A 15,070-nucleotide genomic window follows, 5' to 3' on the forward strand; every position below is an offset into this window, starting at 1 on the left:
TTAATGCCTTAGACACAATATATGTAACATGCCTAAAAATGCACGCAAGTTTCTTGGCAGAAATCTTCCATTGTGCCATATCGGTAGATAAGGTTCACTTAATAATAGCCTAGCATTACTATGTCTGCTCCAAAATTTTCTTTCACAATGTCCCATTTGCAGACAGATTACAGAGGACATGTGTTGCACAGCAGACTGAAAGGACAAAATGAATAGTAGTGGAGATGTGGAAAACTGAGAGGTGCCAGATCGGAGGGAAAATCTGAATCTTGTTCTTCACCATTTTAATTAATTGGTATTCAAACCTGTCCAGGAATTAGAAACCCAAAGAGTCACGTTTTTCCCCCTCATCACTTCTAGATTTTCTTTAAATTTAAGATGACACTGCCAACTCTGCTACTTTTTACTCTGAGGAAACAACTCAACTTCAACTCTCCGCACTCTCCTTGAATCTGAGAAATTTCAGAAAGGTTTCTCATTCATAAAAATCTGATTAACATAGGGATATCTCAATCTTTTCAGGGTTTATTCTGATGATTACTATTGCTACAATCCTTCCAGGGCAGAGAACAAAATAGCTTGAGGTCTTTTGTATTTGCAACAAAGTTTTTTTTAATTACTTCAATTTCATCTGTCCAAATTTGCCTATCTAATTGCTTGTTGTGCATGCATGTTATGTTTATACAAGGAAATCCAAAACAGTTTGAAATGACGAAGCATGATGTTCAGCAGGTTCCCAAGGAGTAGTATTGCACAGAGCAAGAGCTAGCATATCTCCTTGAATGGTTGGCATGAGCCAGAGGCCTGTTTCCATGCTCTGTTAACACTTGAAGTCAGGAAGCACTCGCAGAGAGAATAATTGAATTAACTTCTCGCATTGATGGCCATCAGCCTGTTCTGAAATAGCCATGTCGAAGAAGGAAACCAGAGTGTTTGAGGTTTGCTTCAGTATTGCATCAGGATTATAATCGTTTACCTCTCGCCTGAGCCCTTACCACTCCAGACAACTATCTGGGGGCATTTACACTGACTTGCATCTCCAAACCCCTGTGTTGACTGGCCAAACTGACCTCAATCCTTATGCCTTAGCATTGGCATCACTTCCAAGTTGTTAGCAGCTATGGAGTTGGGAAATTGTAAACAAAATAAGCAAAAAAAAATCAGCACTTAAATGGTGCTTTCACAAAGGACAATGGAAATTCGAAAGCTGGGTATAGAAGCCACCATCTTTCACGAGCTTCCCTCTCTTAGAGGCCAAAGCAATTATAGGTTCCTCTTTCCTCCATCTTTCAGCCTGCTTGCCTCCACACTCAATGGTTCATCCGTTGTAATTCCTGCCACTGGGAACACAATTCCAACACCAGATGCACATTTCCCTCTTCTTTTGGCATCCTCGAATTAATCCGCTTGTCACAGGAACACTTTGTTCAACTTGTTCGGTCCCACCATCTGTGGTTCCAAGAGCTTTTCAGATAAAGCAGTGAATCACTTGCATTTCTTCCAATTTAGTACAGTACAATTGGTGATCTCTTCTACACTTGAGAAATCAAACCCAGCTTACATTTTGATTTCCCAGAACATCTTGGTTCAGTACACTAAAATGCCTCTGGGATTCTAATCAGCCTTCCGAATAATTCTTCAGTCCCACTATGACCTCTGTCTTTAGCTGCCAATCCTCTTCCAGTCTTCGGCTGTTTGTGTCAAAACTGATCTGGCCTTTGTCTTGCTCTTGTCTACCAGGACTGAAAGCATGACATCATGTGGACAGCCTTGGAATGTATCTAACAGACATTCCCTCTGTTCTTTCTACCCTTCCTCCTCTTTGCAACCGGAAGCCCCCTTCTCCAGTTCTGTTAATAACTCTACTCCCTCTCCACAGATGTTGATTTTGTGTACTTTTAGCATAGTCTGTTTTAATTTCAGCTCAAAATGATGCTAGCTCTGTAACATGATACTGCAATTTCACTAGTCCATCTTTTTGCTGACCCAAGTTAGCTACTCTGACCCAGGTCAGTATTCTGGTGTTCCACCTCCAGTGCCTGCATGTTGAAAGATGGCGCAAAAATTAACCACAGTGTAATGTAGGTACAAAGCAATAATTACGTTCAAGAACAGTTCCAATACTTCAAATGATACACCCTGCTAATTCCAGAGATGAATTGACCAATGCAAAAAATATTAATAAAATAAACAACCACCCACTTCATTAATGCAGCAATATGTTCCTTGTCAATGATGTTCATTATATTGACAAAAACAATTCAACCATGTTTAGGAAGTCAAATAATGTTATGCAGATACTTTATTATAAATAGGATTGTTCTCAGATGATTTCTAAGCGGCAAACTGTAGGGGCATTTAAAGACACAAAGCTAAAGGAATGAAGATACATGCCTACTTGCAGCATGTTTCCACTTGAAGAAACCAGGAGTCATCTAAACTCGCTGTACACATTACACAGAATACATACATTTCTGACAATTAGAGCTTGGTCACCAGTACCTGTAATCTTGTGAGAATATATTCCCACATAAAAGTTTTTAAAAGCAAACATACAATCATACATTTGTTCACATAGTTTTTTTTAAAAAATACTGTAGATGGTGAATGTCAACAATTTTTAAAGTCTGAACATAAATTAAAAAGTCTACAATAGTTCTTTCCCACTTGAAGCTTAAAGCACTTTTGTGGCATTATTTCCAACATATCAGTTTTGATTTTGGAGTTCAGGTTCTGACACAAGAAGCACTTTGACAAAGCCTGCATGAGGAATGCAACTGACAGAACTCTCAGGTGTTTTGTATCTCCCCAGCTTTAAGCAAAGATCAAAATAACCCATTTTCAAAGCACTTTCCATAGGACATTAAAATATTCATGAATGTTATTCACCTTGTCTTAATACTTTGAAAATCTTCTTTGGAAGAGGTGACTGGAGAACCAAAAGCATAATAATGTAAAAATCTGAGGTAAAATCCTTTGAAGAGTGAGATAAGGAGCTTGAGTGTCAGGATATAGTTCTATTGTATCCACCATTTAAATGCTTTTCAAGCCAGAGTTCAGCCAGCTGCATTGTTGATCCAAATGTACTTGCTTTGGACCCTAGACACATCTTGTATTGCTTAGGATCTATATTGGGATCACAGTGAACAGGGTGGTAAACATGGACAACCCCAATTTCTTGGCTTCTAAAGGCATTCAAGCCGGAAGAGATCACTTTAGTGAAAAGATCAACATCTTCCAGGCCCCATCCCTGAATGGAGATATCAAATCCACCAACTTGCAATAAATCGCTCTTGTATATGCAAACAATTCCAAAGCCATAATCCCTCCAGAAACCGGTCTTCTTTGTGAAAACAAAGTTGTTATCGTTTACAGGGTTACTACCATAAACTATTTTTGGGTCATACTGACTAAAGATTACAGGAAAATAAACTTGTTCTCCCTGAATTGTATTGTCCCTACATCTTTGCAGAAAGTCTGGCGTAAAAATTAAGTCAACGTCACAGAAGAGCAACAAACTGTCATTATGAAATGAAGAAGAACCCATTTCTAGTGCCAAGCCTCTGGAGAATTCTCCCCTCATTGGGAGAATTGTCATGTCTGCTTTAGGATACTTCAGGTTAAGCTCTCTCATTAACTCCATGTGATTGCCTTCATTTGGGACTGAATCGGAATTGAATAACAATATGGATAATTTTACATTCTGCTTTTGAATAAGGCAAGTTTTCTCGAAGTTCTCCATGAACCGCACAAATATATCGTACCTTCCAGTGAGAGGGACTAGGATGTGAACTTTCTGTTCATTACGTTGCCTAAGCTCTTTGGTGCTCTCTGTGAATTGGAATGGTGAAAAGATCTTCAGCGAGTTTGAGAGGAAGGAGAATGACTGGGCATCATTGTTTATACTTGCCGCAAGCTCTCTAGCATTAAGTTCTTCTGCCTCCTTCATGAATGGTTTACTGAAAGATTGTTGAATGTAAGCATGGCGTCTCACAGGAACAGTCACCTTTCTTCCTTTGTGTTTCTTATAAAGTAGCAACAGATCCATGATGTACTCTGCTCCATGCATGGGATTAACTCTGCGGTAACCATACTGAATTTCTTTAAACTCAATTACACGTCCCCGGGTCTTGGAGTTCCAGTTGATCATTTCCATAATTTGCAATATGGTGTCGTCCAGTGCTGCACGCAGCATGCTGTTGATGCCCTGCCGAGGGATTTGTGTTTCTACCATGCTATAAAGGTGTTTCCCAGTAAGAAATTCCCACTCAAGGACCTCGTTCCTATCCTGTGGCTGGAAACGCATAAAAGAAGGCATCATTCCAAGTTGTTGATCCTCCTTGCGCACCTCAGTATTGCTGAGCTTGCTCATAGAAGCACTTTCTCGATGCAACAGGATGGTCCGATGGCGTAGTTCTGAAACTTTACGGGTTAGCAAATAATTATGCAGTCTGTACTGATAGGAGGGCCGTTTGTTGGGATGGAGTGTTATAGCGTTATGAATCTTGCTGTTGTGCAAATCCTGAATGTATCCCTTTTTGTTGTGCTCGTAATTTTCATAGAACAGCTGCTGCATCTGTGGATGTGAAGGAGAAAATTAGTTTCAAAGAGTACAGCATATCTACGTACATGCATTTTTTCTAAACAGTTTTTTAGACTATATTTTGTAAACAGTGCATAAATGAACAAATTCCATTAAGTTATTTTCCTAGACTGTCAAAAATATTAGTTGGTTAGTTTCTAGGTAAACTGTATGAAAGGTCTTTGATTGAATGTTGCTGTTTTAACCATGACAGATCCAACCTCCATGACAAGCTTCTGAAGGTTTAATAGATCATAAAAATGATACAATTCCATCACTTCTCAAAATTAAGAACTGCATTCAAACAAGAAGACAACTCAATTTTCACAATGTTTTAATTCTAAAATCTTTCTGCATCAAATCATTACAAATGAAAAGGATTTCTTGATTGTAAGCTGTTTTAAGGTATCTTAAAACCATCATAAAGGTCCAGTGGTACTATTCTTGCCATTATAAGAAAGATTCAACTAAGCAAAAGTGGTTGAAGTTGATGAACACTGCAATATCCGTACTGTGTAAATCTGAAAGAACTGTCAACTCAGAATGCTGGTAATCAATTAGTTAACTGAAAACAATAACTATGCAAATACATTAATTATAAGAAGCCTGAAGGAACATCTGGCAACCAAATGCAAGAGTCATTTGTGGCATATGGATGGCTGATAGAGGAGTTATTTCAAACTGGTAGCAAAGAAGACTGCACCAAAGATAAAACTACCAATTTTTGACCTTGGTCTTGCATTGTCAGATAGTTGACTTGTCACTGAGTCATTGAAAGATGTGTGCAGAGCAAAGCTAAAATGAAATCAAGGTGATGCCAGTTGAAACTCAAACTTTCAGTGAACAATGATCCACAAATTAAATTAAAAGCTAAGTTTAAAAATGTTCTGATAATTTGCTGATAGAAATGCAAGGAGACATTTGGCCACTGCACACCTTTAAAATGACTAATTTTACCGACTACATCAATATGGGCTGTAATTTGCATAAGGAAATGCTTAGTTTGGACGAGGACTTTTGGCTCTCTAATGATGAGTCATAGCAGTTGTTGGCACTGATCGCTCTTCCACGGGCAGTAGTGTAGCAGTTAGTTGCCCAGAGCTCAATTCTGATGCCATCTGTAAGGAGTTTGTATGTCCTTCCCAAGAGCGCTAGGGTTTCCTCAATGTGCTCCGGTTTCCTCCCACATTCCAACTGATCATTGTAAATTAGACTAGAGATAAAAAGATAGGTTGCTGGGAGGCAACATCTCCTTTAATTGGCCTATTTGAAGGGTATAATGAAATAAAATACAACAAAGAAAATATAAACTTTTAAACATAGACAGCATTGGCATTCAGCAGGGTGGCAGCTTTTTAACAATGAGCTACCAACTCCCATTCTGTTACAATTTTTAAACAGAGTTATAACTTGAAACACTCGCTATGTAAATACATTGAAGCTCTAAAATGTTTCAAAGTAAAGGTTGTGGTAATTTATTATTTAGAAAAAATGGATTATATTCATTAACACAATTAATTGCAGGGTTATTTGCAATTATATTAACAGATTTCAAAATTATATTAGGATAATTTCAAACTTATATTAACATTGTATTGAAGAAAATATACACAGCCACAAAGGCTGTGTGAGTGGGAGCAATTCAGTTACTGCACGGCTATGCACCCACACAGCTCAGAGGGAACAGTGTTGGGCAGTGCAGCTCATTGGGCTGGATAGGCCTATTCTAAAAAAAATTACAATAAATATGAACTAGGAAGAGTGCTGGTTTCTCCAGACCTGGGCTAAGTGCAAGGAGAGTGAGTTAGAACAGGCAACATGGCTGAGCTGGGTGAAGATTACTGCAAAGCATTCCCGATTCCCCCAGAATATCTTTCTGCTGAAGAACCATCATAACTAAGTTCTGAAAACAAGAGATTCTGCAGCTGCTGCAAATCTTGAACAACACACAAAAAGATGCTGGAGGAACACAGCAAGTCAGGCGGCATCTATGGAGGGAGGCTGAGACCCTTCAGCAAGGCCAGGGAGGAAAGTGACATAAGTCAGAATAAGGTGGGGGGGAGGGGAAGGTAAGCCATATTGTATCTGGTGCTTTCAATATGGCTTCCTCTACATCACTGAGACCAAATGCAGATTTGTGCACCATTTGCTCTGTCTGCTGCAAAAGGCAGAATCTCCTGGTGGCTACCCACTACAAGCCGACTTCTCATTCTGACATGTCTGTCCATGGCTACCTCAACCGCCATGGTGAGGCCTAACTCGGGTTTCAGGTATAAAGTTTCATTTTTCCTCTGAGTAGACTCCAATCTGATGGCGTGAATATTAATTTCTCTAACTTCCTGTAACTTCTCTCCCTCCCTCCTCCTCTTTCTCCATTCTGGTTACCCTTGCCTGCCCATCACCTCCCTCTGGTGCCCCTCTTTCTCCCCTTTTTTTCCGTGGTTCACTGTCTTCTCCTATCAGATTCCTTCTTCTTCAAACCTTCACCTCTTTTACCTCTCCTCTCACAGCTTCTTGCTACACACTTCCCCCTCACCCATGCACTACTTACCCCCTCATCTGGTCTCACCTATCACCTGCCAGCTGGAACCCTTACCCACCTTTAACCTTCTTATTATGGCTTCCACCCAGTTCCTTTCCTGGTCGACTCTTTATTCCTCTCCATAGATGCTGCCTGATTGCGTTGTGTGTGTGCAGCCCAACTAAATTCTGGTTGTAATTTCCAAATTAAGGGGTCCGGTACCTGTTTTGTGCATGCTCCGGTGTAATTTGGTAAGCTTTACACAATGATTAATGTCCAGAAAACTGGTGCAAGGCATTACAAAATTTATGATCTGTGATTTCCAGTTATTGTTTCAGGAAATAAGTTAAGCATCTGCCAGCTCTATCCCAGGGCAGTTGTTTAGTTATATTTGCGAAATGCTAGGAGACTATAGTCCGTGGGACCACATTCTCACAATGAACCACACAACAAATGAAGGCCTTGGCGAATGGAAGCAGGGGAGATTTGTTCACAAATATTGTATCTTATTCCATCCTCTAGAACTCCTAAGACACTATGGTTGTGCTAGCAGGGGCAATGGTCACCCAGTGCAACGTATCTGTTACCTTTGCGACTTGCTTTTGAGTAAGTACATCGCCTGCTGTCCAGGTTGGAAAATAACTGAGAAAGGAAGAGAAGGAAACAATGCACCAACCTTCTTGCAGTTCAGTTGCATAGTTAACAATAATGCTTTCCTTTAACCAGGAGAATAATTAAATCTCACATACAGCTTAGAATGAAGATACTACTCCTTTTAGCAGTATCACTGCAGATAACAAAGCAGATAAGAAAGCATTTTCACAACTGCATTATAATGAGTGCTTTAGGCAGAAACATTACACTGTATATTCTGTGAAAATTGGATCAGTAATTTTAAATTCCTTGACTGTCGAGGATCTCTATTGGGACCAGAACTTAAATGCTATTTCAAAGAAGGCACACCAGCGCCTCTAGTTTCTTAGAAGTTGGTACAGATTCCGCATGTCATCTCAAACTTTGACAAACCTCTATAGATGCACAATGGAGAATATCCTGACTGCATGATTTGCGTCCTGGTACAGAAACACCAGAGCCCAATAATGGGAAAGCCTACAGAATGCATATAAAGCACCATTCATCACAAGAAAAGCCCTCCCCACCACTGAGCACATCTACAAGGATCGCTGCCACAAGAAAGCAGCATCCCGCATCAAGGACCCCACCATCCAACATCAAGAACCTCACCATTCTGGAAATGTATTCTTCTCACTACTACCATCAGGAAGGTTAGTACAGGACCTTGGGTCCCATACCACCAGGTTTAGGAACAGTTATTACCCTTCAACTCTCAGGCTCCTGAACCAGCATGGACATCATTCAACTCAACACTGAACAGATCATGGAACACAACCGATGGACTCACTTTCAAGGATGCTACTTAGTATTATTTATTGACATTTATTATTATTACTTAGTTTTAGTATTTGCACAATTTGTGTGTGTATTTTCTCCTTGATTCAATTGTACTTCTTTGTTCTACTGTACACACCTACAAGAAGATGAATCTCCAGGTAGTATTTGGTAACATACACATACTTTGATAATGAATTTACTTTGAAACTGCTATGCTCTGCTCTGTGGGGCACCTTGATCGTCTACAGCAGCTACTTGGAAGACCTGCTTTCAGGTAAAATGTAATGTAGCTCAACACATCGGTAATTGATGATGACAGGAATGTGACTCATGACATCTGATCAAGGAAAGTACATCCTTGCCCGGCTGCTCACTTCCATCATATGAATTATGCACACCAACAATCAGCAAAGGAGGTTCAATTATACTTGGGCAGCCTGATTGTAGCTAATTAACGTGAAATTAGGAGTGTGATACTGATTACTGTGAGACTTTGACAAATATAGAAACTTAATAACCTAAAGAGAAAACTGCTAACCATCAGAAATGTTTGGAATAGTAGAAAGAAAATAAATTAATCTTTGAATGATATAGATTTTGTTCAGATTTACTTTTAGGTAAATTTATTATTTGTTTTGGTGGTCTTGCAACATTTTATAATGGTGCATAACCTCGTGCAGGCTGGTTTGTGTCAGTTGTTATTGTTCAGCATTAGCTGTCATTTGTCTGGCAACACCATTTATTACATAATGCTTTAACATAGTTCACTGAATTAATTTTAATACCTGCACAATTAATCTGTACAAAGGGCTGCAGGTGTTCCACAAATATCAGAATTCTCTTCTATATTTCTATTCTGTGAGTGCAAATGGGAATATTGATCTATTTAAGGAACTGTTAGAAGTTACAGTGACATTGTCTTGTGTATTATGCTGAATCATAAATGGACCAACGCAGCAACTAATGCACAAATTTATACTTCAACACCATCAATTGTGACTTGCATATTCCTGTTCATGATGAAACCTACTATCTTAATATCCTTGGAGACCAATTAGAGAATGAAAAATTCTATCGATTTCTTAAAGTCCAAAAAACAGGTGCCACCACATATCTCTTACTTGAAGTAGCATTCAGTTTGGTTTAAGTTCAACACTACGAACTACCTAGCTTCACCAAAACCATTACTAGACTGACTGTGTTTTATTAATTTTAGGAATAATGCCTTCTATAGATAGAGCTGATTGTAGTGTGATGATATCACTCCAGAAACATTTGCTAAGTTCAAAGATTCAAAGTACATTCATTATTGAAGTATGTGTATAGCGTATTACGCTGAAATTCGCCTTTTCTGCAGTCACAAAACAAGGAACCATGGAACCAATGCATGTTATTAGTACTATTCTATATGTGTGATAGCCATTTGAATTGCACAACTCACAGATCATTTGAGTGTAAGGCATAAAATTCACTCTCATGAAAATTGTGTGGGGAAAATAATTAAATAAATCAACATAATTTTTTTTAAGTTTGCTTTTCTTGATAGAAGTACAGATTATGCAGCTTCATGTTACAGAAAATCATGTATTCTAGGAACCTGTTTTCTAGGAATGTAAACCATCATCAATATCCCCCACCTTGTCAAGTCCTGTATGATATTATCTAAAAACTTCAACGCACTGTACCATGTTTATTCCCACCCTTCATGGCCTCTTGCACTATAAATTACTTGAACATTCATGTAGAAAAATATACAGCTATAGGGATTTAAAACTGCCAGATTTAAACATTTAGATGGTCATGGTTTCAAACCAAAACAAGTGTCAGTAAAAAAGGTGGTTTTACTTTCAACTGAGAAACTACCTATCACATTTAGCCCTTTAACTCTTACACCAATCAACTTTCCAGTTCTTTATTTCACCCTCTCCCACCTCCCAGTTTCACCTATCACCTGCCACCTTGTGCTTCTTCCTCCCGCCCTCCCTCCCCCCACACCTTCTTAGTCTGACTCATTCCTCCCTCTTTTCCAGCCCTGATGAAAGCTCTCGGCCCGAAACGTTGAATGTTTACTTTCCCATAGATGCTAACTGGCCTGTTGAGTTCCCCCAGCACTTTTATGTGTTGTGTTAGATTCACAGCATTTGCAGATATTCTACTGTTTGTAATCATGTGTAGTATATTGAGCTTTACTACTTCAGAAATTCCCTTCCGTATCTGTTAATGGGGTGTGAATTATACAAAGCCAATAGTACATGCAGTTACTCATTCTACATCTGATACAATAGGAGCACAGAACACAACACTTTAGTCTTCTGAGTTGGCAGCACATTTTCTAGAAACTGATCCAAGCCTAATAATATAATATGAGAAAGCTGAGGTTAATTATTTTAATTATAATACTTTTAATTATCTCTTGTTCATTTAATGACCTTTTTATATGTATTGGGAGTATGCTATCATTTGATTACAGGCCTTTAGGACCAGGCCTCTAATGAAAGAAACTTGCAGATAAAACAATTAATTAGATTACCTAATAGAAACCATGAACATAATTATCCAGGATGGTAACTTTAGTCTCTTGCATGAGCAATTGGTTCATAGTATTTGAAAAAGGCGATTAAATGAGTTGGAGTGGTGGGGAAAATGAGGTTACTGAAAATTTTTACCGAGGGGGAATTGCAACAAGTTAAACTATTCTATATTATCATTTGGACTTGCTGAAAGAAATTCACTGAGATGATGGGATGAGAGCTAATACCGTGCTGGGGGGGGGGGGGGGGGGGGGGGGAGGGGTGGTGCTGGTGGTGGGTGTGGGTTGGGTGTAAGTAAGATGGAGCAAGTTGCTTTGAATAGTTCTTCCCTGACACACCTACAGCTGGTGAATGTAGTCATTAGCACTGAAAATCGATATGTATTTAGCATCTTTCCCTGTAGCACAGATGGTTGGTCATTCTTGTCCCTCCAGTCTATGCCAGTTGACATTGCAATCACAGTGTTCAATTTCTTCTTTAACCTATTCTCTCCACATTCTCAACTGCTCTCTGTAAATTCGACCACTAAACTACACACTAGGGACAATTTACTGGGATGAATTAACCTGGTTGTTGGTGCTATAGACAGTTCAACAAGGTGCACCCAATAGAACTGCCAGCCCCTGAATAGAGACAATACAGACAAAATGCTGGAGGAACTCAGCTTGTGGAGTTCCACCATCATTTTGTGTGTGTTGCTCAGATTTCCAGCATCTGCAGATTTTCTCTTGTTAGGGAAAATTCCCAGCATTGCAGTCACTTGTATCAACAGACTTGTCAACCTTTTCTGCATCCTTTCTCACTGCCTCTGGACTAGTCTGATTAATTGACAAACTACATGCTCTAGTAGCTGCTATACAGTTTCTCTTTCATAACCTTCTGTCAGAGTCCAATCCTTGATCTGATCACACAAAGTATCTGTAACTGGAATGAAAGTGAAGCTTTTTCCTGGTGGACAGGAAAACGATATTGTCTGTTACACTGAGCAATTTCTCTTAGGTGGAAGAAGGTTTCAAGAAGTAGCAGTTTTAGGACAGCTCCATCATGGAATCAAGACTCCCTTTTGTACCAGTGCAGAGTTCACCAGCTGGAGTGAGGCCTGAAAAGAAGGGGCTTATCCTGTGGTGTTAGATGATCAACTATAACCTCCTTTATCCCAAGAACTTACCCAAAGTTGCTGCAAGTAATGCAGTAACCTTCTGTAATGCCACTTTCCACGAGTTCTGGACCTGTATTCCCAGTTCCCTCTGTTCTACCACACTCCTCAGTGCCCTACCGTTCACTGTGTAAGACCTACTCATGTTGGTCCTACCGAAGTGCAAAACCTCACACTTGTCTGCATTAAATTCCATCTGCCATTTTTCAGCCCATTTTTCCAGCTGATGCTGGTCACCCTGCAAGCCATGATATGATAGTCTTCTTCACTGCCCACTGCACTACCAATCTTGGTGTCATCCAGTTAACCACATTATCATTGATATAGAAGAAAAACTACAAAGGACCCAGCACTGATCCCTGTGGCATACCACAAGTCATAGACCCCAATCAGAAAGGCAACCATCAAATTCTGGCTTTTGCCACAAAGCCAATGTCTAATTCAATTTACTACCACATCTTGAATGCCAAGTGACTTCTTGACCAGACTCCAATGCGGGACCTTGTCAAACACTTTACTAAACTCCATTGCCTTACCTTCATCCACTTTCTTGATACTTTCCTCAAAAAACTCTACAAGGATGGTTAGACATGACCCACTATTTTTGTTCATAATCTTTTCAATTGGTATGTCTTTTTGGGAAGAAATATGGACACATGTTGGATGAGCAAGTTTCAAGCATGCTTAACAGACTAGACCTAAATACCACGAATAGTACGGTTCAGGCTGGGTTCAGGGCAAGTGTAAATTTTAATTTAAAATTTGAGTATTGGTCAGTCTGGGTTGTGCTAGCCAATATCGGCAGTAAATCCAGTTCCAGGTGAGCTGCTCAGTAGCATTAACAAGTGTTTCATGATACTGACGTTTATGGTGAAGGTGAAGTCAAGATGGCAGATGTTTGTTCTGAAGATGTTTGTTGCCTCCCAAAAATGTCACTGTATCACTAAATTCTTTAATAAGTACTTAGCATTTATTTTTAAAAGTGCAATTTCTTGATTTTGCTCTGAATGCAAGTAATTTCACTATTTTAGTCAATAACATTGGCATTGTCTACTGGATAGGATAGTTCACTAACACAACACTGGAAGTATGAATGTTTGTCTTTGCAATACAGCTTTACTACTACGGTGCTACAAGAAAGTCCACAACAGCACAGGAATGTTCATGCTATGTTATTCTAAACCTTAAACCAACCTTGTCAGCAAATCTTTCTCTTCCCTTACACATCTTGCTCCAATCTAAAGAATCCCTGCTGAGGAGTGAGATCCGTGTTCTCTCTATATGGATCATTTATCTTGTATTCACAATTGGATTTGTGTCCTGATTAATACCAAGGAGAAGATTACAGCTGACACTGTGGATCCCCTTTCTGTTAGAGCCATGTGGAACATCTCCAAAATGAGATCAGGATAGAACAAAGCTCAGTCACAGGCCGTTGAACAACATTATATGGATTATCTTTAGGCTGTATGTCAATGCAGAGTCATAGTCTGGTTCAAATATATAACTGATTTATCTCGCTTAGAGCAGACAGAAATTCTAAATATTTTCCATGAAAAGGTGGATTTTTATTGAAAATGATATTTGATTAGAAACTAATTGTATCTAATTAGCCCAGAACTAAAATGAAAAAAATCCTCATCACTTTAGATGTTTGGTACTATTAGAACCTTCAGTTCCCATTTAAGGATATGCAACTCTTGAGATTCTAGCAATTTTTCTCATGCAAATTTGTGCTTTTACTGAAATAACAAATGATGTAGGTGTATTTAGTATAACATTAAACTACTCTAACCTATTAAGTACTTCACTGGGGAAATCAATTGTGTAAGATTAGTCTGCTTGAAGTGGGTGTAATTTTAATCTAATTGGTGTGTCACAAAATTTGCCTACTCTTCTTAAAACAAGAAGTCTTTCAGCATTTTATTTCAAATGGCAGCGAACAACTTTTAAAGTTCTTGGAACAATTCCAGCCAAAATAAAATTGGGTCTATTGTCAATCCCTGTGGCCATCAGCAAATGTCAAGCACTGATCTTGCTTTTATGGCTACTTCACATGTTATAGTCTCTGTTTGATATTCCACTGCTGAACATTATTCAGACTGCAGAATGAATTCTGGTTTAAGAAGGCACCAGTGACAGGCAGCGGGGTCCAGGCCCCCAAGTGTATTGAAGCGACTGAACCCAGTGTTTGGATGACTTGGGTGCTGGGCCAGCTTGAAAAGGTCAGGGTGTCTGGACCCAAAGCGAGGGACAGGCCAGTTGGGCTCACTACTCCGTGCTGTTAACCCGGCTCTGCACTAAATCAAGGGACTTGGACTCTCTTTGTGGACTTCAGTTCAGAACGCTGTTTGCTTGCGGTTATTGCTTGTATGAGTTGATATTTCTTCTTTCCTTTTCTCTGCACATTGGGTGTTTTGATGGTCTTTTTTTTAATGGGTTCTTTTAGGTTTCTTAGTTTCACAGCTGCCTGTTAGGAGAGGAAATCTCACAGTTGTATAATGTATACATACTTTGACACTAAATGCATTTTATACTTTGAACCTTAAGCGTACAAGGATTGAAGTTGACATCAGTTTCTAGTGAAAATAGCACCTTAATCCTTTCAGGTCCACCCCTTTTAACAGGGATATTCTTTATTAGAGATTTTGTATAAATTTAGCATTTATTCCCAATTTCCAATTGCTCTTCTTAAGAAGCTGTTGCATTTTAGCCAGGTGAAATGCAGCCCATAAGATGTAGGAACTCCCTCAGTTCTTGCTAGTGAGATCCAGAATTTGGATTCCATTTTGGTGAAGTGTGATTAGAGGAGCATCCCCAACCCCACCCACCTTGTAAGTGGTAGAATCCCCTTGACACTGCTGCAT

The 15,070-nt window shown here is 39.3% G+C and overlaps 1 protein-coding gene across 2 annotated transcripts in view; it reads right to left on the bottom strand.

Moving 5' to 3' along the window:
• Positions 1 to 2,692: 2,692 nt before the first annotated feature.
• The window catches only part of LOC132394144 (chondroitin sulfate synthase 3-like), a 220,906-nt gene continuing 208,528 nt past the window's right edge, over positions 2,693 to 15,070 (bottom strand). For both annotated transcript variants that reach the window (XM_059969939.1, XM_059969940.1), the window contains one exon: positions 2,693 to 4,576. In XM_059969939.1, the coding sequence (XP_059825922.1) occupies positions 3,005 to 4,576 (1,572 nt within the window). In that variant the 3' untranslated portion in view covers positions 2,693 to 3,004. The remainder of the gene's footprint in view (positions 4,577 to 15,070) is intronic.

The sequence above is a fragment of the Hypanus sabinus genome, chromosome 5 (genome assembly GCF_030144855.1).
Source record: "Hypanus sabinus isolate sHypSab1 chromosome 5, sHypSab1.hap1, whole genome shotgun sequence".
NCBI lineage: Eukaryota > Metazoa > Chordata > Chondrichthyes > Myliobatiformes > Dasyatidae > Hypanus > Hypanus sabinus.